Here is a 26,484-nt window from a genome sequence, read left to right on the forward strand (position 1 = left end):
TCCTCTTTGATTAGCTGCTCCAATCACACATAAGTATACTTAGACATGTAGATAAGAAAAGGCAGTATGTTTTATAAACTGCTGTCATCCAATCTCATCCTTTAGTATGAAAAATCTTCAGGCTGTGCTTACACTACTATTATAGTTTGGCTCTGTGGTAAATCTACAGTTGAAATCAAAAGATGTCTGCTGCTGGGCCTGGATGTTTTTTTCTCCATCAGTTTCTATGATGATATCTAATTGCCTTGCAGAAGATTTACCTAATTCAGTGAAATTGCCCCAGCTTCACAGTTGGAGATCAGACCTAGGCCAGCACATCTCCAAAGGAACATTTTAACTACCATGGCTTACAGAAAAAATCCTGCTGAGAACAACTCACTTCAGACTAGTTTGGGAACACGTACATCAAGCAAAGTTTTTTTTTGCAATTTACAGAGCTATCATAAAGAAAGGACAAGAGATCAGAATCAGCTCCTGACATTTTCTGGCTGAAAGCACAGTTGGTTGCAGTCACAGCTATCTCTGCTGAGTTTAGGATGGCTTCCAATACCCACGAAGTTTTGAATAACAACAATAAGACTTCCAAAAGGCTTGAAAAAACACCTAGTAAACCTTTATTGCTTCCGAAAGATCACAGCTTGAATTGCAATTCCAGGTGAGCAAGCAATACTTGCTTCAAACCAGGCAGATTGGTTTAAGACTTGAGGAGAACCAAGAGGTAACTATTACTTCACATACTCATTATCCAATTGCAACCGTAAACATTATTAAAAATCACAAGTGAGCATCAATTATTGTCACTTTCTCTCTTCTATGACAAAAATCCCTTGCAGAGTTGTGATTCATTGTGGTGTGTGAATGGTAATGCTAGTATGAACACAAAACCTAGAACTTGTGCTACCTGGTCAACAGAGCCGATGGTCCTGGTGTCTTTGACCAAGGGCACCCCTGATTTAGTAAGAATCAAGAGGATACTGAGCATGTTTTGTAACTCTTAAACTAAAGAGAAGTACAAAGAGTTACTCCGAAATCTTTTAGCCTTGTTAACTCAGCATACTAAAATAAAGAACATTATTTCTTAATAATGACTTGGTCCTATATTAAGGAACAGTCTGTGTAAACAGACAAAAATAGCACCAAAACGTCCTTGTTTTAAGCGACCAACAGCAGCTGTTGAATGGTATTGGGACTTATTAAAGCTAATAATTAAATTATTGTGTGGTAAGAGCACATTATAATCCTTTACATAAAGAGAACACAGATTATTGTTACATATCTATCCTCATTATCTGCTTTCTCCATCCAAGGTAAAGCTTCCTCCATTGTAAGAAAGTTTTACAAGAACTGCTGTACAGTTTGACTTAACAAACTGCTGAGAAACTCCACTGATGAGATAGCAGAACACAGAAAACCAGAGGGGCTTGACAGTTAACATCGTGCTCTTTAGAAAGGAGCCTCAGATGAAAGCAAGATATGGATGGCCTTCCAGTCAGCCAATCCACACCTGAAATGTAGTATATATTCTCATATTAATCAAAGATCTTTAATCTTTATCAAAGATTGTGGCAGATTCTTCATTAGCTGTAATTTAAGACTGAACAGTGTTTTCCACAAAGGAACTAATTTGGTGAATCCCGCTGGTTTCTGAGCAACATGATTTTGCAGAGAACCTGCACTGGCTTCATAATCTGTTAAATGCTCGTTTAACACAATGTGGCTCACTCTAAATTGATATGTTACTGATCCTCTTTGGAGCTGGTTTCACAAAAAGCAAAAAGAGAACAAAAAACCCACATGTCCAAGCTTTCAAGCAACAAATTATACTACATATCAGAAAGAATGTCCCAAGTAGACTAATGGAGAGGCAACAGGCTAGGAATAAATACATGAAACAGATTCAACTTTTTAAAAAGAACCAGCAACTAAATGGCCTCTGTAGTCTTCCATAAGAAGTGTGAATACTTCAGTACAATTCAAGCTGAATTGAATACCTGTTTTCATATCCAAATTCAAATACCGTCTGTGCATATAAAAGAGTTCATTTATTAGTCCAAATGTTACTGTTGTAGAGCTCTCGGAAAAATATTCCCTCTTTCTTGAGTTTGTTCTTCATGAAAAGGAAGCTTTGGAGGGCCACCTAGAGAATTAAGTAGAAATGCAGCCTTAGGTCTGTATAACATTATAATGAAATACAATATAAATCACAGAATTTGCACTTATATAATTTAATGAACAATAACCTTCAGAGGAAGGTAGAGGACTGAGTTATGTTGGCCACCTCACACAGGCAGGCAGAACAAGCAAGACATTAAAAGAGTCCCTCAGTTGCTCCACAGTATTTCCTAAACCATGGGAAGAACTGCACGGTTTTACCAGCAAGCTGACCATGTTTAGATTACATATGGGAGAAAAGTTTTGCATGGTACTACACATCATTAAAATGAGTAATTACCTAAATGAAAAACCAAAAAACTAACCAAACAAAAACCTTTTGTTGAGCATTTTGTCATCCACACAGATCCATCTGAGTCTGTCTCCTGACATTTTATCTCCTTATTCAGCCACTTATCACATTTCACCATGCTCTTCAACCCATTACCGTGGTCAGAGAACAATGTCTCTAAGACAGTCAACCTCCAGCCTGTGTTACCTTCCTTGCAGGTTGGCCCCATCCACGTGGCTGGACAGACACATTTCCCATTGTAAGGGTTGCACTGGGACTTGCTGGCACACTGGCATTGCAGAGAGCAGTCGGGGCCATACTGGTCTGAACGGCAGCCTGGAAGGACAGAAGTGTTTGGAAGAGGGTAAATGCTTCTCCCTGCTCGATGGTTGTGTTATACTGAGGAGCATCCTTGAAAGTGCATGAAATAGAAATTCAGGCCAAAGTCAGAATCCAGGGTAAAATGCACACAAAGTAAGAAAATTAGGGATATTTAGGAAAATAAAAATAAAAATTAAACATTTAAGTCCCTGGATTATCATTGGGGAAGAACACAGACCTCACACAGGTTCTGGTGAGAGCACAGACCTCCTTCAAGCTCTGCAAAGGGGAAGCTTTGTGAGGCTCAACAGATAAACTGAAAATAATATTGTATTTTTAAAAAATCTCTTCATATAATTTCACAAGGTTAATTCTTCTAACCCATTCTTTCCCTAAAGTTAAGTGTTTATCAGTATAAAACTAAAAAAGCCTCAGCAAGTTATAATTATACTGTATAAGAAACTGTCCTAAATTATGACATGCTTTTGCTGTGTTTCTCTCAGGAGATACAGGTTTGGGAATCTAGTTTGACACCTACATCTGCAAACACTGAGCCATGACACTTTGGAAAGCCTTGCAGTCCTCAAGCTTTACCTGCTGCACAGCCCACCCAAACTGTGTCCCACCTGTCCTGAAGAAGTTCCTGAAAGGGGAACCATCCCTGACATAAACTCAGGGGCTGGTAGACCAAAAGGAGAGGTTTTATGGCTGCCTGACTATCAGTGTGGAGCAGAAAAGGGCTTTCACTCAAGCAATTTCCAAATAGAAATCAATGCATTTTAAAAATGTTTGTACACCATACCCACATTGCACAGTTTGGTTACCTCCTGGCAATATAAACTCACAAAGGTCTCACTCCCAGCTCCGCAAAGAACGGCCAAACATTCTATGGACAAATTCTCCTTGCAATTTTTTTTTATAAGTGGCAAAGCACAGGTAAGAAGGAAAAGTCCCCAGCAGGTCCCAAGGCAGGGTGCTCAGTGTCCTGCACACAACAACCTTCTCTCCCTCACCTCACCAACACCCAGGCTGCCTTTCTCACATAGCACCAAGCCCCCAGCCCCACATCAGCTGCAGCCCCAGCACGTGGGAGAACCTTCCCCAAGTGCTCAGAGCTCGGCCTTTTCAATTAGGAAATGTTATGAGAAAAGGTCTCCACAAACACCTCTGGACCTGATTTTAATTTATGTAATACCACATTTTCATGTTAATAACAACGTGTATTTAAGACATCTGTTTGAAAGTCTGCAATGTTAATTTACTACAGAAATGGAACGCCCATAAAAGTCTGTTATATTCTCTCCCTCTTTCTCTCTTTCTCTTTTTTTTTTCTTTTTTTTCTTTTTAATTAACATTTTGCCTGTTTAATGGGTGCTTTACCAGAGTTCAAATTAAAATCATGCCTTTTATCTTTACGGCTGCTGCACAGACACAGCTGCTCACAGTTATATCACAGATGAACTGAGCCTAATTGAAAATAAAAATGCAAATAAAACCTACCCCATAACAGCTTTTCATGGACAGGGGCAACCCTAGCTGATTTAAGAAAAATAAAAATGACTCCTAGAGTTTGCAAGAAGCAAAACCTCGGTTCACACTGTTGGTGCTGAGCTTCCCCCTTGTGTTCCACTGCTGCTAGAATCACACTGGAAAGGCCTATGATGCACATTGCTCAGAGCTGGGTGGCTGAAGTCCCAGTGGCACCAGTGCAGGAGGATGAGCTGCCCAGTTCCTAGCAAGAAGATGGTGCAGGTCAGCAAGCAAGTCAATCTCCATTTTAGTTTTTGGGGTTGCAGTAGCTCTCAGGCTCCCAGAGATTACTTGACTTCTTGCTTGCATTAATAACAGGGTGTTCAGAGCTGTTTCCTGCCTTATCCCAGAGCAAAAGGATGAGGAATATTCACCATTTGTGATACTGGGAATTGGGAGGAATGTGGTTCCTTGCGTGATCCTTAAGTATTAGAACATGGATGCTCACCTCCCTCTATGTTGCTTGTTGGGATCACACATCCCTTTTTACACTTGCTAAAAGAAAAGTACAGTTCTTTTAACTGATTACACTAAATTTCCACCAGCAAAACTGAGATCAGAATTTGGCTCAAGAATCCCTGTCCTTACCACCTCTCAGCCCTCAATGCTTTTGTCAGTTTGCTTGGTTTCCTTCACTGGAGAATTCTCTCACCTATTTTTACAACCCTGCTGCAAAACAATTCTGCTTTTGTGGGCCAACACACAGCTCCTGTGCTGCAAATGAGGCAATGCTATTTGGATTCAGTGTTCCCAGACTACTGCTGGTTCTCAAAGCCAGGAACACTGCAGCAGCTCCACCACCCTCACCTTGAGTTTGGTACACTTTGAGCTCTTTGAAGAGCCCCATAAGTGCTCCCATGACAAAACCCCCATGGGGCCCAATCCCTTAGTGTCCTGTTGTAGTATCCTTGAGTCCTTCCTACTGTGCTGTGCTGACATGACAAATGACATTCTACTGCTGACCCATACATAGTTTTCCTATCAATGCATCAGCTTAAATATTGATTAAATCAGAGTACAGCCTATTGATAAACCTGGCAACCTGCAAGAGAATACTTTGCTGCAAACAGTGTGTCCTGGAATACTTTGTACTGGCACGCATCCTTTCACTGTTGTACTCAAACCAACCAATGGGTCTCACTGCTTTAACTGCATGTACTCCAGCACACAGGAAATACTACCTTACCAATATCACATTTGTCCCCTGTCTTTCCAGGTGGGCAGAGGCACTTCCCGGTGGCTGGGTCACAGGGAGCTCCTCCGCAGTTGCACCGGTGCTGGCATCGCTCACCAAAGCGCCCGCTGGCACAGCCTGGAGGGAAGAGCCCCATAAATGCCCCTGTTAGGAGTCCTGCACACCAACATCACAACAAATACATCAGCCAGAGCAGGGCTTGAAGGATGGCTCAGAGGAAAGTTCGTAAACTCTGAGCTGAACTCAGTGCTAATGCCAAGTTTAATGAAGGATTGAATGTAGCGGATAGGCATAATATTTATGTGTGCTCTCTTTAAGTTGGTTTCATCTAATCCAACTTATCGAAAGTATTTGTAAATCTGTCCCAAAATGTTACTGGCACTTATTTTCATTTTTAATTAGGGCTCTTTAGAAGACCATTTCATAACACTCAACTGGTCTGACATGCATCAATTTAATAATCTTACTTGGAATTTTAGAAGCAAAGTTTAAATCAGTAAAAGAAACTTATTCTTAATAAACAACATGTGGAACTCATTGCTGCAAGACACCATGGAGACCGGGACTTTCACTGTGCTAATCAGAACCAGAGTGGTTAATGTATAAGGAATTGAGAACACCCGACTACAGAACAGGTAAGAGATCACAGATTCATACAGAGCAAAGTATGGAAGAAGTGGCTCTGAACAAACAAGCATTTAGATAAGGATGTGGTTTATTTGATTTTTAAACCAGGTCAGTGTAAGTACCTTTCTCACAATGGATACCGTGGTACCCTGGAGGACAAACGCACTGTCCCATCACAGCATCGCAGCTTGCTCCGTTTTTACAGGCACATGCATGAAGGCAGCTCAGCCCATAAAACCCAGAGGGGCACCCTGAGAAAGAAATGTGTCAAGTAAGGAAAGAGGAGGGAGAAAAATCATGGATCCGTTTAAGCCCCTCTATAATTGCAGCTACCTTCTTTGGAAGCAAGCAAAATTGATATTTGCCATTGTAAGTAATAATCCCTTTTGCTCTACAGGAATATTCCTGAGCCCCCATTTGTCCCTGCAGAAGGACAGGTGGTGGGGCTGTGTGGGGTGTGTGTACTCACCGTGCTCACAGGAGCGCCCATAGAACCCTGCGGGGCAGAGGCAGCAGCCCGTGAACCTGTCGCAGGTGCCGTTGTGCTGGCATGAGCAGTCCAAGCTGCAGCTGGGGCCATACTTGCCAGGGAGACATTCTGCCGGCCATGTGTGGACAAAGAAAAAGGACAAAAAAAAACACCCAATCACACACCAAAATCTGATGGCTTTTACAGCTGAGGCATGATGCCCACATAGCAACTTGCAGAGCTCAGGTGAACGCTCATGAATTTCTTTCTCTCCATGCAGTTGTGCTCAATGAAAATGGCATTTCTGCCCCATTACTATGTATTTACACACTTTGATGAGGATTTATACTTTATAGATGTTTGAAGAGTTCAATTTTCTTGTGCTATATTGTTTATATTGAGCCTTCCCAGCCCCTCAAGTGTTGTAAAAGCACATAATAAATGCTATCTTCTTTTTCCACCCTCTACATCTATAGCAGTGCTTTCTTTTAGATGCATACAAAGTGTGAAAGAAAACATACAGCTTTTCCTGCTCCATGTTATCATTGGAATTCACAGTATTTGAACTCTACATAAAAAGGGGAGGTCTCTTTTTCACACATTGACTTTCCATGTATAACTAGACATCTACTTGTGTTGGACTAAGTGCATCTCAAATTATCGAAAGCCATGTCATGCAAAATTGACTGGGTCAATATAACTAATAGGGGTGTAATTTCTGCAGAAGTGGTAACTGGACGCTGCAGAGACCAACTTAACTGAGCATGGCCAAGCACATAATTGGATTCATAACTGCAAATGGCAGATAAGATCTTTTGAGAACATCGTACTTAATCACCAGAAAAAGATACACGATTAGATGTTTTTGATTTCTAGTCAAAACAGACTCAAACCCACACTGCCATAGAAATAAAGATTCAATTTTCCAATAGCTTGTTATGTATGTCAAAAGACAACCATGAAGATCTTCTTAGAGATACAGCACTCCATCCTTTACACAATGTGCACATCTCTCCCCAGTGTTTGACACCAGAGATGTTTTACTAAAGTACATCTAGAGGATGTACACATGGGACATTGTTCCACATCTGCACAACCCAATTACGGTTTGCAGCCCAAACACAGCCCATGTACAGTTATAAAGATTTCAAGGAGCAGGCAGAGATGTACAAACACAGTCCACACAACACTATGTCAGCCAGTTATTGGTAAACAGCACTAATTTTTGGATGGAGGAAAGATATATTTTAGTACTCGTCCACAGCGGTATTGACATCACCACCACTCCATTTAGCAGCTATTCTGTATACATAAAGCAGGGCTCTGAATCGCATGTCTTTCAGGAGATGGAAAGAAAGAAAAGACACACAAAAACACTCTGTGCTCATTCTGTTAAGTGTGCTTTGTCTTGTATAAGGGAGAGCTAACACAGAGAAGTGAGGACAAGATAGCATGATAATTTCAATTGTTTTGGACAGATGTTCCCAGAATGTCAGGAAGTTAATACATGAGACAATTAACTGAAGTCCCGTGCCAAAGGGAAGAGAAAATGAAGAAAGGAGACAAGATGGGATAGAGACACTGGTTTCTGCTGACCTCAGGGGAGTGATTCAAAGAAGATACCAAAAAAATGTTCCCATGAACAATAGAACAAAAAGTTGGATAGCAGAAGAAATAAGAGTCCATTCAAAGGAATTTACAAGGATTACAGAGCAAGACTCACAAGGAAACTGTTTCCAAAAAGAGATCTAAAGCTCTAACTTTGGGCAAGGCAGCATGAAAGAGGCTATAAAGATGAATGCAGCTGGTGGCGAGATTAATTGAGGAAAACCTGTTCCTTTTTTGAAAGCCCACAGCCACTGCAAACCCCTCCTTGACTATACGTGTTCATTACTACCAAAGCAGGATGTTACCTTTCTCACACGATTTTCCTGTCCAGCCGAGTCCACAAGTGCAGCTGCCATCCACGTGGTCGCAGATAGCACCGTTCTGACAGCTGCATGTCAGACGGCAGCTGGGGCCGAACCGTCCCTGGGGACACACTACAGAGAATTAACAAAGTTTGGAAAAAAAATAATAAATCTACATCCCCCCAAAAAGATGAAAGTGACAGGGAGTAAATACAAACATGTGCTCTCCACTGAGTATGCTGAGTAATGTCCACTCTCTGAGCCTTTACTGTGTGGTTAGAGCACTTTCCCCATCTTTAGGTTCATGCTATTTGAACTGTGGTATCTGAAGGTAGTGACTTTATCTTTGCACAGAAAGCAGTGCAGTGGTGCTGGTGAAGGAGCAAAGCGGTGAGATACAGGCAGAGATGGGTTGGAAAAGGGCAGGGCAATGGAACAGAGGAATAAGGCTGAGATCCTGCAAAGTACAGCGAGCATTATCAAGCAAACTTTGGCTTCAAATGCAGTGAGAAACACAGCCATAAACAATGCTTGGCACTGAGTTTAATTTGCAACTATGAGCCCAGCTGACAAGCTGAGCACTGATCCCACTTTGTTACCTTGCTGACAGCCAGGTCCCATTTGGCCAGGAGGACAGGTACAGCTGCCAGTCCGTGGGTCACACTGACCTTTACCGCATGCACAGAACAGGGCACAGTCCTTCCCGTATCGATTTTCTGGGCAAGCTGAAGGAAACACAGACTTCAGTTAAGCACACTGGGTGTGCCAGTTTCCATTTCCAATGAAGACAGGATCCTATAGATGGAGCTGGCTTCCACTTTGATCCATCTAATGTACTTCAAAGTGACTATGAAAACAAATCCCATCCAAAGACATGACTGCCTCTTCCTCTGATATATATATATATATATATATATATATATATATATGTATATACATGTACATATACATATATATAGGTTATAAATATAATCCATGCTTTCACATGAAATGTTTAGTAGGTTTTCCCTCAGTAAGGCAAGCGTGCATATCAGCTGCTCATGCTTTAAGCTAAAGACTTCTTTCCTTCCTTAATAATGATGCTCTCCTATGCTGAAGAGCAAAGCTATCAACTACTAAGCATTGTCTTTTTGTGAATAAGCTGAAAGAAGCTTCGGAAAGGTGATAAAACATCAGTTAAGCTCTGATTTGCACTGAAACCTCTATGGTTGATACAGGTATAGCAAGTGGAAATCCCAAACGCTCTCTATTTATCCATATTAGGAGATCATAGCTTTGGAAATACCACAGAAATTCAGCCACATGATTTAGCCCTGAAATAGAGAAGTAGGAGAAGTGTTGTCATGGAGTCTTTACCAGTTTTGCCATGACAAAACTTGATCTTTTTCCCATTTATTGAAAATAATGGCACCGTAGCGTGAAACAAAATATTGAGATAATTTCTCAACCTAGAAATGTTGGACAGGAAGAAGGAACTTGAGCAATTCATGCTGAGTTGGCTCTAGAAACAAACTTGGGCAAGTAGGTTGTAATCCTGGGATGAGTGTCCTTGCTTCTACTCACACAGAAGAGAAGGAAAATATTTTGCAAGAGAAATTTTACAAAGCTGGAATCCCAATTTACAGTTCAAGGAGGAGGTAACTGTAATCTGTCTGTTTTTATACTGACAAATTCTTACGCAGATTATTCTCTCTGCTGGTTTTTTGAAAGAAACAGAACATGAATGTTGGCTTACTTTTACTACAGTCGGCTCCAATGAAACCAGGCGCGCAATCACAAGTTCCCGACACTGGGTCGCAATGGCCTCCATTCATGCATTTACAGGATTTTTGGCAGTTTGAACCATAAGTACCTTCTGGACACCCTGCTTTAAGAAAAACAAAAAGGCAATTAGGATATGCTGCTACTGGGACCTTCACATTTCAGATCATAAGCCCGTTAGATTTGTCCAAAATTCAATTTTCATTTTCTAATTCTATTTGCTTCCAGAGGACCAGCAGAAGACACTGACAAGCAGATGGCTGCCTTGGGCAGAGGGCCTCTTTTTGACTCAAAGCCAAAGCCCCAAAGAGCCTGACTGGCTGCTTCTCCTATTTCTCATGCTTGAAGGTAGCAAGAAAAGCAAGTCCAATTCTTCAGAGATTTTCCTCCTAGATTTCTACACCAAATCAACTTGCTCCTTTTTCCTTTCCATGGCACAGGCAGGAGATGGGACTCTGGTTTCTCCTACTGGGCAACAGCAGCCTGCTTTACCATGAGGAGCCACAAGCAGCACTGTCTCATTTAGTTCTTGTCTTAACTGAGCATTTCTAGAAAGTGGGCAGGTCTCATCTTGTGAAAATGCTCAAGCAGCAAAAGTTGGATTCCTCTATAATAACTCTTTCCCACCACGATGGATTTGTAGTGCTATGGCAAACCTGGTGAACTGTGGATGGAAGGCTCCAGAAATGTGCACATGACAGTTAAGTGAAATTTTGGGTGACACCTTCTCATAAAATAGATACAAGAGAGAGGTGCTTTAAATGCAAAGCCAGAAAACTCCCTGAGAAAAATAAAGTTTTGTTCTGTAATAACCCCAACAAACATGAGACCTGGATGGGCTGCCAAGCCAGTGTTACATGGCAATGAGGTTCTTCCAGTTTTCCAGTATACCAGAGGAGTGAAAAGCCTGTGCTTCTAGAGCAATGGGATCGTTGTTCAACAGTTGCATTCATCCTCCTGCCTCCAAATGACATTTCTTTGCCCCTTCCTTCCTTCGCTTAATCTCCACCAAAGGAAAGCTTATGGCTATGTTGGCAATCTGGCTAAATGTATATTTGCATGTCTCTAGGCAACAGATTTCTTGCAATCTCTGTATGAGTAACTTTATATATATATATTTATTTTTTTTCTGTTTTCTGAAAGCATCAAAGCATGGTCTGAGCGCCTGGAGAAATCCCTGTGTTTTTCAAACCATTCCATAGAGAAGGAGAGCTTACGGTAAAGCTTTAAAGGGATGCCTTTTGAAATAAAGCTGAAAATTGGCTTCTGCTCAAATCAGAATAGCAGATCATCAAGGCTAAACAGATACACACTTTTCCAACATGCAGATACTCTTCTCAGCCTTTCTCATCTCAATGAATACTTTGTCAGTGCTTCCATCTGTTGGTGCAGAAAATCTGTTTCATGTGCAAACCCTGGCACTGAGGTGTGAGCCCTGCAACATCTATTTCATGGAATTGAAGCTAAGGGCACACCCCGATTCAATGATTTAATTGGACTCTGAGTGAGCTTCTCTCTTCATCCTCCCTTTCCTTTCAGTCATCATTTGGCTTTTCTCTTTTTTAATTCAGTTTCCCACACTCCCACACACTTGGCTTCTCCCTGGCAAAGCTTTCAGGGTTGTTCCTCAAGACTAGAAAGAGCTGTTCCATTAACAAAAGGGGATGCAGCAATTCCCCCCATACCAATTTATTTACCCTTGAAACATTTTGTTCAAGAAGGCAGGACAAAACTGTTGGCTGCATGATTGCTAACAAGGCCATCTCATCTGCTACTGCTCTGGGGGAGAACTATGCAGACAGCTATGGCAATTGACATGCTGTCCTGCCATTTATAAAGAGGGTTAGCCTCTAACCACCAGTTATCTAATAAAGACATTTTCTAATTTAACAGTTTCCTGTGCATTTGACATGTTACTCTGCGAATGGCAGGAGAAGCAGACAGATTTCTAACTCATTTCCTGAGTTTTCCCTTCTGGTTTGGGTGGTTTTGCCATGACCAATAGTTCCTAAATCTTTTCATACCAACCACATACACTAAGGCTTTCCTTACCACTGTTATTAACACACTGTCAAAAATACATTTTGGAAGCATCCTGTTACCCACAGCTTGAAGGTGAAGTTGGTGATGTCTTTCTGGCTCAGGACTCATCCAGATTGATAAATGCCACAGAAATGTTGCATGGTGTTTTTGCCCATGACGACTCCCCTGACTGACTCCACTCCAGTAGATCTGCCCATCCGCTGAGTTACAGACAGCTGATGGGAACCTTATTGCTAGTTTGTCTGCTTCCTCAGGATCCTGCCTGAAACAGGAGACTGTTTCAGCTCTTCACTCCAAAATTTGAGAACATGAAAGCCTCATTGCTCTTGGCTCCTGGAAATTTGACTTCCCAGCCAACTACACCTTTTATAGATATTTTCTTGAACCTTTTTTCACGGTGCTATAAATACAGCAGTAGTTGCCAGAAAGTGATTCCAGCAGCATCCAACCACATGTTGACTGGCCTGAAGCCCGTTTCACATCTCAGGAGCAGCTCCCTATGCTGTTTTTAATATTATGTCGAAAGCTTCTTCACCCTGGAGCAGCCCCAGCTCTCTCTGCAGTGAGGACGGCAGGAATGAGTGTTTCCACCAAAGTCACGCGAGCTATCCACAGTTATCAGATAGGTTGCTTCAGAGTAAGGTCTATAACCTCTCACTCCATTGACATAAAGCTAAAAAAGCCTCAAACACGAACCATTTTCCTTCCATTTTTGTGTCTCTCTATGGCTTGGCCTGAACAATGTAAGAGAGAATAACAAAAAGAAATGATAGATGCCAGACAAGCTTTCTCCCTCTGCGAATCTCCCATCTCATTGTTTCTCCTGTAAAAGTTTAACGAAAGTCATAATGATTGAGAATTTGCTGTGTATTTATGTAGGACTGCAAAATGCATTGAAGGATCATATCTCATACAATGTAGGTTGATCCTAATGACACCAAGGTCCATGAAAACATGCCCTCCAAATGCAATGAAACACAGATTTCATTTTGTAAGTAATTTCTTCTGTAAAAGAACTGGAGTATAATTAATGCTTTAAATTTTAAATTCTCCAGTGAAATCTTAAGGACCTAAGAAAATGTAAGGACATTTATTACAATCTATGGAGAATTAGTACCATGTGCACGAGTAATCACTACTGAAAGATTACTACGTTAAAAGTAATAGGCTAACCATGATTAAGTCTTTTAAAATGATGCTGTTAAATAGTTGATCTCCACTACTGCTCTACTATAATATTTATTATAATCTAATGTATAATGGATCCAGATGGCTTTAGTCTAGATTTTGAAGGCTGAATTTCAATCTCTCTCACAGTGAGAACTGATGTACAAAGGAGGATAGAATCAATCCTTACATTTACATTTATATTTTAAAGAATAACTTGTGATGACAGGATGGCAATACAAATGTCTGTCTCCAAACTGAGCCTCTTAGCCATTTCTGCTCAAAGAATGAAGCACAAGTTTAACCCTTACCAGGGCTGCCCATATTGCAGCTGCCTGGGAGCAGTTGCCTGAAAAACAAGCAACCCAAACGCAGCCATACTACATTCCTAGGAAAGGAACATCAGCATTTTCCAGAGAGAAAAAGACTGAGTTTGAAAGGACAGACTCTCTCTTTCTCTCTCTTTCTTTCTTTTTTTTTTTTTTTTTTTTTTAAATTACTATTACAAGCACAGAATAAAAACAAAATTAAAGTTGTAAATAAAAAAGTAATTAACTGTCTCCTTTCTCTGGATATTCTGGGATGTGTTTCTTATCAGTTGCCACATTCCACCAGAAACAACTTTACAGATGTTCTAAAATACCAGCATGAGGCATGTGGACCTGGGAATACTTTTTATGATGGAGCATTCAGCCAATTGGCATTTTGTCCTCTACAATACTCACCGTTTTTCAATCCAGACTAACAATTTGTTTAATTTGATTGTTCCTCAGAAGGCCCTACAACTTAACTACCTTTATGAATCACTTAGATTTACTGCCAATCGCAGCTTGTTGTTATCATAGCCATTTGTCGTGACTTCAGCACACAGAGATTTCAAGAAGTATTTTGGCCGAGGTGTGTTGAAATGAAAGAGCTACCAATATCCAGGTGTAGCTGAAGATGAACACAGAGAATTACATTGATATTCTTCAGCACAGCATGGTACCAGAAAGAATTTAGGTAGCAAACCACGCTTGTCCCTAGGAAAAAGTAAATGCCTTGCAACAAGGCAGGCACTACTATTACTGTAAATTATCACTGTGCTTACTGCATCTCAGTCAGTGTTGAAAGACAAGATGAATTGAGCACTCCTGCATTTCTGGGACCCCCAGAAGATGAGCATCCCATTTCTGATACTCACGGAGGTTGCACTGGGCCCCGTGATAGCCTGGGCGGCACACGCATTGCCCAGTGATGGGGTGACAGTCCTCCTCAGCACGGCAGCGACAGGCTTGGCTGCAGCTCTGGCCATATGTGTTTGGTGGACAAGCTTGGGAAAGAGTAAATGTAAACCAATAAAATTCAATTTGACTTGGTAAATATAGCACTCAAACAAAGCGCAAGCTGAAATTTATTGAATAAAACCCCTGTCTACAGAACGACACCGTCCTCCGGGACTTTGGTTTTATTGCATTTACTTGGGGGTTACTTCACCACTTGATTTTGTTTTGTTCAGTCAATTTGTGCCCAACTGTCAAGGGCCAGATACAATTCTCCTGTCACTAGAGAAAATCATAGGGAAATGTCAGGTAAAATTGACTGAAATAACAGTATAACTCACCAGGGACTAGACATATGGATAAAGACATACTACCTTGTGCAGAGAGTTTAAACTTGCAGAGGTGCTTTGGCACAAACATTTCTGTGGGCTTCACTTTGCCCAGTGACAAGCACATCATTTCCATTTTTCAGACTTCTCATGTCTAGTTTTTACTGGTGGCTCTGAATGTAGGCACAGCTGAGCTTTGTCTTCCCCCAGGCTTTGTCCAGGCCACCTTGCCCAGAGGACATTAAGGGATAGGAAGGGCAGCAGGAGCACTGCTGCAGCTGTAGGTTATCCAAGCAAACACAGCAGTGGCAGCTTTTACTGGGAGGGCAAGTAATTTTCAGCAAATTGATCCAGTTCAGTCTGTGTTGGCTGTCAGAAGGCTGCAAACCTCAAGCGGACAAACTTTCCTGCCTAAACCATACCAGGCACAAAGTCCAAAACTGGCCAAACAATTTGGGTGAGTGACATGCACATGGAGCGCAGCTGTGCACGGCACTCCTACCCTTGTCCAGCTTCACCGCTGCAAAGGTTGTGCCTTCTGCCTTAAACATTGAATAAATTAATTATTACCCCATGATTTTTAGTTATTTGCATCCTTATGACTTACTTCTCTCACAGCCATGGCCGGTGAATCCTGGAGGACAGCCGCACTCACCAGTCAGGTGATGGCAGGGGGTGCCTGCAGGACAGCGGCACCGCCGGGCACAACCCGCACCATAGTAGCCAGGCAAACAGGCTGCAGGAGGACACCAAATCCCATTAGCATCAAGGCAGGATGGCACAAAGCTGCTCCCCTCACTCATCCCTACCAGCCCCTCAAAACCAACCCAGTGTGCAAGGATCCCAAGCTGTCTATGGGATGTGCACCCCACAGACACTCACGTTTGTCACAGTGCCTGCCTCGCCACCCCTTGGCACAGCGACAGGCCCCTGTTTGGGGGTGGCAGGACACGCTGTGAATGCAGTCACATTGCTCTTCACACCTCTGTCCAAAATATCCTGGGGGACATGCTGTGGGGAGAAGCAGGAAGAGAGCAAGAGTTGGTGCTGTAGCAGGGATAGCGTGCTGCTTGTTCAGTGCATGGTGATGGGTGCTCAAAGGGCTGCATGCCCAGGAAATGTAATTGAAGTAAATATTAAAAATATAAAACCATTTAGCATTGGTTATTAATGAAACCTCATAATGATGTCTACAGTACAAGTCCAGATGATAGATATGGGAACAGCATTTATTTTTACAGTTAGATGCATAGACAGAGGAAGAGCTGTAGGTCACTCGTGGGTCCCTACAGAGTGACCAAGGAGAAAGTGAGGCCTGAAGAGGTGAGAGGTTGGCACTATTGGGTGTTATAGGGTGTTACAGGGCTGAACGTACAGTGCATTCGTCTGATACCTAGTGCTTATGAGATTACTGTTTAAGAGATTTACATGGATGTAAACATAACAACTACATTAAATCTGGACAGTCTGAGAGACCTGAACCATTACAGCAGCAGCAGTTCTGCTTGCAGCCTGGTCCATACCTCACATCCTGACACTCTGCAGTGAGACAGCATGGTGACAGTGCAGTGACACGGGGCACAGGAGTACCAAAGGACTGAGAACACATACCAGGCTTGCAGGGTGTTCCTGTCTGGCCCTTGGAACACTGGCACTCGCCGGTCACAGGGTCACATGCAGTTTGTCCAGGGCAGATGCAGCGCTGCAGGCAGCCGACACCATGCCAGCCTGGGGGACAGGCTGAAGAGAGGAGAGAGAGCAGTGAAGCCATGGGTTAGAGGGGCAGGAGGACATGAGTGGGATGCAAACTTTCACTTTCCATTTACCCAGTGACTTTGTTGGTACTGCAGGAGGTAAAAATGGGGACAACTTGCAAATAATTGCACTGGTGTAACTCTGCTCCAGGAGCAAAATACGAGAAAGCACATCCAATGAAGTGAGCAAATTACAACCCACCAAATACCCTTCAGACTTTCTGTTTGCACCTATGGAAAACAAGCCTTGGTTCCACCAGCTTCCTCAACACCAAGGAGCAGAGCTGCTGATCCCACAACTTCTGGCTTCTCTCTGTACAGTGCTTTTATATCACAATTACTCTTCCAGTGGGCAATCGATCTTGCTATCCACAGCTGTCAGATAACAGTTTACAGTTCACCTAATTTTAAGTTAAACAGTTTACTAATGCCTATTGCAACTGGAACCCATGGGCAGAGCCTATTTCTCTGGCATGTGCCAGATGGGCAGATTTTTAGGATGTTAACAGGAGCAAATTCTCCCTCTGTCAAAGCAGCAACTGGGGGATGGCTTTCCCATCTTCACAAATTTTTTCTACCTTCAAACATAATATTGAAGAAAAAGGGTATATTTGACAATGTCCTCATCATTGATCAAATTTTCTCTGTCAGTCTCCTTCCTTAAGCCTCATTGGAGCTGGGCTCAAGGATTTCACTTGTTCTGGATTTAATCTATGCCTGGAAGAAGACACCATAATGATGTAATCAGTCAAAGCCATGGAACAATACAGTAGAGCACAAAAATTGTGTGTCCTTTTATCATCGATGGAGACTTATGGAGTTTTCTTCCTGGCCATACCTTCTTGGCAGGTGGCTCCTCCCCAGCCTGGGGTGCAGGTACATGTCCCTGTTACGTGGTCGCAGAGTGCTCCGTTGTGACAATTACAGGTGTGAGCACAGCCCTCCCCAAACCTGTCCCCTTCACATGCTGCAACGAGAAGAATCCCCAGTCAGTGAACAGTTGCAAATTGCCTTCAGTCAATATACTTTTCACAACTTAACAGTGCTTAAGTCCATGCATTAACCACGCCTGACACTAAATAATGTGCCTTAAAAATATGTATTGTAGCACATTCTGAGGAGACTTCCACAAAAGGGTAGGATTGCTGGGGTGATGGATCAGCTGTCATCCCCCTGCCCTGCAGAATGCCTTTGTGCTGAACTAATGGTCCAGCAGTACCACCAGCCTGACAGCTTGGGTATTTATTTGCATCCTGGTAAGAGACCTGACAACTTCATTGTTTTCATTGTTCACTTTTCACAGCTGGATGCACCAGCTCACCCAGAGCCTCATTCTTTGGTCAGAGAGGAGTGATATTTCCAACACGTTCAGTTAAGCAGCTGGCTTCCCAGGTGAAAGCTTAATACAACCACCTCGCTGCAGTGCTGCTGCCCATGAAGAATGACAATATTAACATTTCTCTGGTCTCCATTGCTCTGAAGGTTTGAATAGCTTTATTTGGTGGAAAACAGGCAACCCTACTGCCTTGTTTTCTTGGAACATCCCCCACAGAATGCAGAGCAAGTCTGTGAATTTGGGGGAGCCTCATTGCATGGCTGTGTTTGTATCAAACAGCTCCCACTCACATGCATGGAGCCATCAGAGCCTCTCCTCTCTGCAGTACTGCTGGTATGTGCTGCAGGGACAAGAACAGCTCTGATCTCTGAGCCAGAAAAGTGTCCTTCACTCCCTGAACAGGACATCTCTCAGGATCACACCCAAACTATCTCTTTCCACCAGAACCTCTGTGCTTCTGGGGGTGCCAGCTGGCAATGCATGATGGAGTGCTGCAGGAAGAAATGTCCCTGGGGACAGGATGGAGGAGTGAAATCATCTTGACTGTGAGAGTGTGTTTGGTTGACAGTATCTGACCCATTCACAGCCCTTCTCTTCCCATTTGAGGACTTCCAGCTTCCAGACATGGTTCTCACAGACACCATTTCTCCCAGGGCTTCTCAACAATTCATTTTTTCACATCACCTGGACCCCATCCACATTAAAACCACAAGAAAGTGCAGGAGCACAGTCCCATCACAGTCAAAGATTGTTCTGAAAATGCAGCCCCACTGCCAAGTTCAAGTTGATGGGTTCAGCCCATCTTACAGAAATTTGGCTCGATTTTGGGAGCAGAACTAAACATTTCCACAATACAGACCAGAACTATATCACAACCAAGCCAAAGGAAAAACCAGCTCATAACCATGTCCTCTGACTGGTTACTAGTGGTTTCAGTGAGGTTTTTGGAGCATGTGTGCTAAGATCTTGTTATATTTACCAAGAAGACAAAAGAGTTTTCTAGTGAAAATTGTAGTAAGAAAGCAGAAATTTCTGGAAAAGAAAACTTTTAAGTATTCTACAGGGTGCACACAAACTTCTTTTAGCTTCTCTGTAGGGCAATCCTAGTTATCAAACCACTTTTCTGAAGAACAAGATAAGTGATATGTTGTAGTTATTTTCACACAGTTCCTCAACTGAGTGTATGAATATCCCTGGGGCTTTTTCTCCTCTCTTTATGATGAGTGCAAAGGAAAGAAGCATCAGCGAGGTTTAAATTATTACATTTCTCCCTGCTTCAACATTTTCCTCTCAGTGCCTTTCCTCCATGAAAGGAGAAATTATTCATTCAAAGTCTTTAAAATCTGCTTTTACATGCAGAGAGAGGAACACATGAAACTGGAAGCCAAAACATTCAGTCTGGAAGTCAACATCTATCAAAAGCGTAGGGGAGCATGGGGAAAAGGATGCGCTCTAAGGCTCAATGTGGTGCCCAGAAGATTGGATTTCATACAGCTTCCGTGGATTATGCTCCCCAGAATGATGTTAAAATAATCAGGAAGTTTGCAAAGTCAAGTGCTCACATACTATGAAATGTCACAGCTCTGGTTATCAGTGCCCCCGAGCAGAGACTTTGGAAGAACCAATCTTTCTGTATTCTTTATCTGTAAAACCAGTGTGGTCTCCGTTTACTATAAGGGAAGATGCTTCTTGTGAAGGTCCTGGGGAGAGCTGCTTCAGAATGAGGCATTTTTGGTACTAAAAGCAGGGCAGAATGCCTTTGCCGAGTGTCCATACATAATGTGACACCATTTTGTTATTGTTCCTTCTCTTTTTTGGAGGTCACAAAATTTGGATGAGTCTGTATGCAGAAAATTACAACTCTGGCACAAAAAGATGCCAAGCGTCAAGTCATCACTTCTGTATCTTTGTGGCATCATGACACTCAACAGAGCAGTTCAGTTCTTCTTAAAGATTGGTAATATATCTAGAACTCTTTCTTGGATTCCTAAAATATCTCAGGTGGATACTCATGAAAAAATACAATTGCCAAACACAGCTGTAAGAGAAGAAAGTGCTTGCTTGGCAGATTTCATCCCAAATTATTATAACTCATTTATAAGCAACTGCAAAACATGTTCTTGTAATGGAAAGTGTTGGGCAGCTTTAACAAAAGGCATTACTGTCCATATCCCCTGTAATTAGATATAGTGTATAAAACTCACTGCATGGCCACCTTAAGATCAATTCAAATCCCATGATGTCAAAATTATTCCTCAGTATCCTGCAGCACATTGCCTGCAATCTAATTACTCAAAAACAAATGCCAATCTCCCAGCTGCCAGAGCTGGCAAGCCCCAGAATAGAGTAGGGTAGATATCAACACCAGGCAGGTACAGGGAGGAGTGCACAATCAGGTGACCTGAAAAGGGGCACTGCCATCTATTTTAGTAATAACTGCTGTAGTGTGAGGTGCTACCAGATAGTGTTTAAGTCAGAATGGAGATGCATCATGCAGACAAGGAAAGAATAGGATGCCACACCACGCTGCTGTCTGACCTTGCTCTTCTACTTATAGACAGAAGAGACATTGCAGGATTTGCAATCTTAAACCAAAGGAGAAATAAATTAGCTAGCACAAAAGGGCTTTAATGACTGCAGTGCAAATGGATAGATAGCTTCTAGTAGCCACAAGGCTGTTGACAAAGAGATGTATTTCCTAATTGAATTTAATGAAATAAGAAAGGAGAAAGCTTTCGATGTCTAGGACAGCCCAAAGAACAGGGAAGTGCCTAAGGGACAGACTGCTGGATCAACAAGGCCAGGGACCTTATGGGATAAATCATTCTGGGGGACAAGTTGGGTGGTGGAGGGCAAATGAGGGAAAGATGCCAGGAGCAAATGCAGCCCTCCAGTAGGGCTGAATATATTGCAGTGGAGAGTCAGACTGCTTCAATGCAAGTATCATTTCTCTCTAAGTTAAACATATTTTCTATTGCAGAAATCTGCAGCCTACTGATTAAAGAAATCTTGGAAATAAGCATTTCCTATCAGCAAAAGTTGGGTCCATGTACATTGCTGCTTCAGACTGCAGCTCTACAGCACAGTGCTCAGAAAGCAGTCATGTTTTCAAAAGGAAGTGCAGAACATGGCATCATCCTGAGGTGAAACGAGGAAATTAATTGAGAAGTTAACACCTGAAAATACTTGTAATGCCATGTAGCTAAAGAAAATAGTATCATTTCCTATGAAATTTGGTGACTAATTTCTCAGAATAGCCAATTTTATATAGTATACACATAGACATACAGAAAAGTCTTATTAATCCCAACACTGTGGGATAATCTGCACATATGAAAACACAAGAAACTGACATTTAAAAAAACAAAACAAAGGATAACTTTTCTAGGAATTACTTCTACAACCATTTTCTCCTGGCTATATAACGTAACAGTCCCAGCTCTCATTTTTCCATACTGTACATTTGTAATCTGCCACATTATAATTGAAAGCTACCTGAGATACACCAGGAACACAGACACAACATTTCATCTCCTTCTACTTCTCAAAACGTAAAGCTGAGATTCATCATACGGTCAGATAACAGCACTACTATTTAATAAGCAATGCCTAAAATGCTTCAAAATGTGCCAACGTCAGCTAAAAACAAGAAAAAAAGGTGGATTGTTTGCATTGCTGCTAAAAATTATTTCTTTTTTTGTTGTTGCTTTTTTTTTTTTTTTTTTTTTTTTTGCTGTTATTGGACAGGAAGACGATCCATCTAATGTGTGTGCCACCCTGCACCCCCCCGCCCCCAGCCCCAGGGCCCAGCAGTCACACAGTACATACGCAGCTCGCAGGTCTCTCCCCTCCAGCCCGGGAGGCAGCTGCAGGTCCCCAGGACATGGTCACAGCCTGCAGCGTTCTTGCAGTTGCACACCTGGTGGCAGTCAAGCCCAAAAAATCCTTCTGGGCAAGCTGAAAATGTAAAACAACCATTTTTTAGCATTTTAGCAAAGTTCTTTTTTTTTTTTTTCCCTGTAAGCTTATCTCAAAGATCTGAAAACATTATCATAGAATGGCTTGTATTGGAAGGGACCTCAAGGATCATCCAAGCTCCGACATCCCCACCGCAGGCAGGGCCACCAACCTCCCCATTTAACACCAGACCAGGCTGCCCAGGGCCCCATCCAGCCTGGCCTTGAACACATCCAGGGATGGGGCATCCACAGCCTCTCTGGGCACCTCACCACTCCCTTGGTAAAGAACTTCCCCCTGACATCCAACCTAAATCTTCCCACCAACTTAAATCCATTTCCCTTTGTCCTGCCCTGAAATCTACCCTTTCAAAGAGTTGATTCCCCTCCTATTTGTAGGCTTCCTTTAGGTACTAGAAACATTACCATCTCCTAAGTCTTTAAAGTTAGAAGGCTGCAAAATTGTCATGTTCAGTGCTTCTGTGATGATGGAAAAGCCTTCCCAGCCCTGGGATGAAGCACCAGCATTTTGCTGGGAGCGTGAGGCAACTTGGCAGCTCCAGTCTGCATCTCTGCATCCTCACACGGGCTTGGCCCATGTGGGTGGATTGTCAAGAGCACGGCAAAAAGCACATCCCTGCCAAAAGGAAGCCAAGCCACTAAAAACAGCAGTGCTACAGCTCCTGGGAGAAGAAGTGCCGGAAAGCTGTACCAAGGGCAAACCACCCACATATTTTCTTCCAATTGCATTTTTCTTGGAACCAAACTAACTGTTCCGGCTGTAATTTTCTTTGTGAAAAGGTAAAACAGATCAGTGAAGAGCAAACACTCAGCCTGCCTGAAAGAAAATGTGGGAAATGGGGGCTAATGGCAACTGCAAGGTCATGAGCAACAGGCACAAAATTCTACTTTCACTCTACAGTCTTCCAACAGTTTTAACAGGATATGTCCAAACTGACTGATTTGGAAACTGGAATTTGGTTGTTTTTTACTTTCTCTCCCAACTGTATCACCCAGGTTTCCCCTATCCCTCACGCCTGACAAAACAAAAGCTTATGAAAACAGAGTTAAAAGAAATGACTTTTAAAGGGGTCACAATGTAGATATCATGAATTATGTGGCTTGCTTGTTAACAGAGCTTTGGAAAGAATATTCGTTTAATAGAATAACTCCTCATAAGAATCAGAGGGAAACACCCAGCCCTGTTTGACACAGCCACGGTGCTGCTGTGTGAGCAGGGAGGCTGTGCAGCACCTTTCTTCCCAACAGAGGGCAGTAGGGTCCTGCAAGTGCTGCCATTTCCCTCTAATGCTACCTTCATAAATCGTCTGATAAGGTGTTTGTAATAAAATAATTGTGGCTTTTTACGTAATGATCATCATTTATAAAACTTTAAATCATTAAGAAACAACATCTGGAATGTTTGACTGTGCTGTTCCTGCTGCACACAAAATTGTATATTCTTATGATCTGCACAAGGACATAACACAGCAGCAGCCTTCCTTAGATGATGCCACAAACCGGCTCACTACAGTGTCTCTAAGAAATCCAGCTCATCCTTTCCAACTCTGGCAAATTGGCATAGAAGATGGTCTATCAAGTTTGTTAAGCTGAAAGGTTGTTTGTTCTTAAAGAGTTCCCTTGGGAAGATCCGTTCACATAGTTTTTGATGCACAAAAGGATGGGGAGCAGTGCAGGTACATCACCTTTCCCACAGAAGGTCCCAGTCCATCCAGCACCACACGTGCAGGCTCCGCTCACATGGTCACACACAGCCCCATTCTGGCACTGGCAGCTGTGCATGCAGCTGGGACCAAAGCTTCCCTCGGGACATCCTGCAGTGGGGAATCGAAACCAGATGAGGGGTGAATGGTGAATGAGCGGAGAGGAATTTTTAGAGACATAGAAATTCTTACTGCTTGCAAAAGAGGAATCAAGTCATCGAGGTAATGCCCTAAATCCGATATCATTAAGTGCTCTCCTTGGGTTTGTTTTGTTAAAAGTCCACTTTTTAGAAAAATGTCAGGGTGTTAAAAGACTGGATTCTACAGAGGAAAAGATATATTGATTGTGAGAGCAGCAAAACGTGCGGCTCCACACTTTCTGCTTGATGCTCTACCACTGCTAACATATCCAAAGTCCTCTGGGACATTCATTGCCAGGAGGGGAAGGCTCCCAGCCCCATTGCCTCTTTGTGATCCATGTCCTGGGTTTTCCTTCAAATCCTCATTCCCTAGAAAGCTGGAGAAAATATGGGATGTGGTGGCCTCTTGCAGAAAGCTGCATAATTCACTCTTGGGCTCTGTTTTATAACACGTCACATTCAGGGGAAAGCTTAACACATTACATCTGTGGGACAGATTAATGGTTACATCTCCACAGCAGTTCATGTTCAGAGTCTGAAAAGATTTGCATGGTACGCTGTATCTGAAGGAAAAGGCAGTGCTTGAGAATGAAAATAACTTCTTCCAGTCTAACAGGAAAATCAGTCAAGAACAGGGCCAGTTGCCTAACTGACATTAGATATTTTGGACAATCATGATGCCCAGAGATGCCTGGGCATCATATATACATAATTAAAGTGGAACAAAATGCAGACTGAAGAAAAGAGCACATCTATAGAGGGAATGTCAGGGGATGCCAAAAGCTTTGTCAGAAGCAATTGCTTCCCTGCTTGCCTTGCCTCTGTCAGAGAAGACAAAGACCAGATCTTTGGCTGCTTCCTATTTGCAGAGATGGCATTTTGAGAGAGGTCAAGAGGGAAGGACAAGTGGAGCTGGCAGCGATGGCCTTCCCATAGCTGTCCTTCCATTCCCTCTGGGCCAACAGCAACAAGAGCCCTAAGATACACTTTTGAGGGTTTTTTCATTGTGGGTCACCATTCCAGATTAATTGTTTTGACTTTTCTGTGTGACACCAGCAGATAATTCTGCCTGCACTACTGAGATTTTGGTGGTTGGATCTGTGCTACTGTAAGACTGTTTGATAGATAAAATCTTCATTGTATTCAATAGCAACAATAATAACAACAATAATAAAATAGCTTAACTATGCAACTTACTGCCACAAGATGAGCGGGTACCAAAAGTTTGCATGGAATCAAAAAAGGAAATAGGCACATTAGTTGGAAGAAAATACCAAACTGTATTAAATATAGACATATTGCTCCTGTTTTAAGAAACTTCCAAATGACAAATTGCTGAAGCCTGGGAAAACATATCAGAAATCCTTGATATGACTGTTTTTATCCTCTCAGGACATCTGCTATTGGCCCCTGCTGGAGATGGATTGGTGGAGGTCCTGGCTTGCTGGTGAGAACCCAGGACATTTTTGTTGTTAATGAATGGAGGATCCTAAATCTTCTTGATGCTGCATCTGTTATTCCCACATGAAACATTTCTATATGCCTAATCTTAAAAGAGTATTTATGAAGATGTGCATACCTACAGCTGAATAAATAGAATCAGTATAGAAAATCTTATGCTACATACCAAGTATACATCAATCTTATTACTCACATTAAATCTTAAGGTTTAAAACAACTATTTAGGCCTAAAAATAGCTTGTCTGGAATACAAACTAGTGACAGCATCAGACCCTGCTGAAACCCAGTAGGTGGCTTCGAGGAGGACAAATTCCTGCTCCTTGCTTTTCCAAATTCCCTTTGACAAAAATGTGACTCACTCTGCTCACAGTGTTTCCCAGTGAATCCTGGCTCACAGAAGCAGGACCCAGTGACAGGATCGCAGCTCCCATCACTGTTATTGCAGGCACAGAAGTTTTTGCAGTGCTGTCCCCAATGGCCACTATTGCAGGCTGCAATGCAAAGCAGTGTTTATGTTGAGAATGAGCTCTGAGCTCGGCTGATGGATGATTTCACTTATTTATAAGAGAGCAGAAAGAATGCAAAATATGCACAGATATTTCCACAGGGATAAAATACGAACTATTAAGTGACATGGCAAAAATCTGCATAACTGGGATTAGCTGGTGGTACAACATGTAACTTGTTAGCAACCAGCCACCTGCAGAAATAATGAATGAGAAGGCAGCTTTTCCCCCTCCTGAAAGCTGAATGTCTTTCTGCCTTTGTCAAGGACAGGACTCAACAGAAGTGTGACTGGATAAGATTGGCTGTCGTGTGTTAGGCAGGGATTCAGACTTCAAATAATCTAATAGCTGGCTTTCTGGCCTTGAAATGACAGAAGAAAATGGGAGCCTCAGAAGTGTGCTGTCTCTGAAAATCAGGCTTCTTTCAGGTGCGTACGAAAGGCTCGAGTGCCTGGTGTTAGAATACCTGCATTTGACTTTTGGCAAGACAGATAAGGATTCCTCATTTCTGTGCAGAGGGATATTGTTATTTTAGTACAGACTGTTTACT

General features: G+C 42.4%; 1 protein-coding gene across 50 annotated transcripts in view; it reads right to left on the reverse strand.

Moving 5' to 3' along the window:
- LOC107318346 (uncharacterized) overlaps positions 1-26,484 on the reverse strand; it is a 183,110-nt gene that overhangs the window by 29,659 nt on the left and 126,967 nt on the right. For 32 of the 50 annotated variants that reach the window (XR_014933382.1, XR_014933374.1, XR_014933380.1 and 29 more), the window contains 16 exons: positions 25,788-25,919; positions 23,810-23,938; positions 21,976-22,104; positions 17,650-17,778; positions 16,669-16,797; positions 15,940-16,068; positions 15,665-15,793; positions 14,650-14,778; positions 10,231-10,359; positions 9,095-9,220; positions 8,499-8,627; positions 6,586-6,714; positions 6,239-6,367; positions 5,481-5,606; positions 2,651-2,779; positions 1,992-2,137 (listed from right to left, as the gene is read on the reverse strand). Coding sequence is in view for 2 of the 50 variants with exons in the window: in XM_085513310.1 (XP_085369436.1) it covers positions 2,058-2,137; positions 2,651-2,779; positions 5,481-5,606; positions 6,239-6,367; positions 6,586-6,714; positions 8,499-8,627; positions 9,095-9,220; positions 10,231-10,359; positions 14,650-14,778; positions 15,665-15,793; positions 15,940-16,068; positions 16,669-16,797; positions 17,650-17,778; positions 21,976-22,104; positions 23,810-23,938; positions 25,788-25,919 (2,012 nt within the window). In the remaining 48 variants the exon portion in view is untranslated. Of the gene's footprint in view, positions 1-591; positions 2,138-2,650; positions 2,780-5,480; positions 5,607-6,238; positions 6,368-6,585; positions 6,715-8,498; positions 8,628-9,094; positions 9,221-10,230; positions 10,360-14,649; positions 14,779-15,664; positions 15,794-15,939; positions 16,069-16,668; positions 16,798-17,649; positions 17,779-21,975; positions 22,105-23,809; positions 23,939-25,787; positions 25,920-26,484 lie in introns of those variants that run through there. The other 18 variants (XR_014933395.1, XR_014933394.1, XR_014933393.1 and 15 more) reach the window with 4 other exon arrangements.

This window comes from Coturnix japonica, chromosome 12 (assembly GCF_054131305.1).
Source record: "Coturnix japonica strain WE chromosome 12, WE-NBRP24, whole genome shotgun sequence".
Lineage (NCBI taxonomy): Eukaryota > Metazoa > Chordata > Aves > Galliformes > Phasianidae > Coturnix > Coturnix japonica.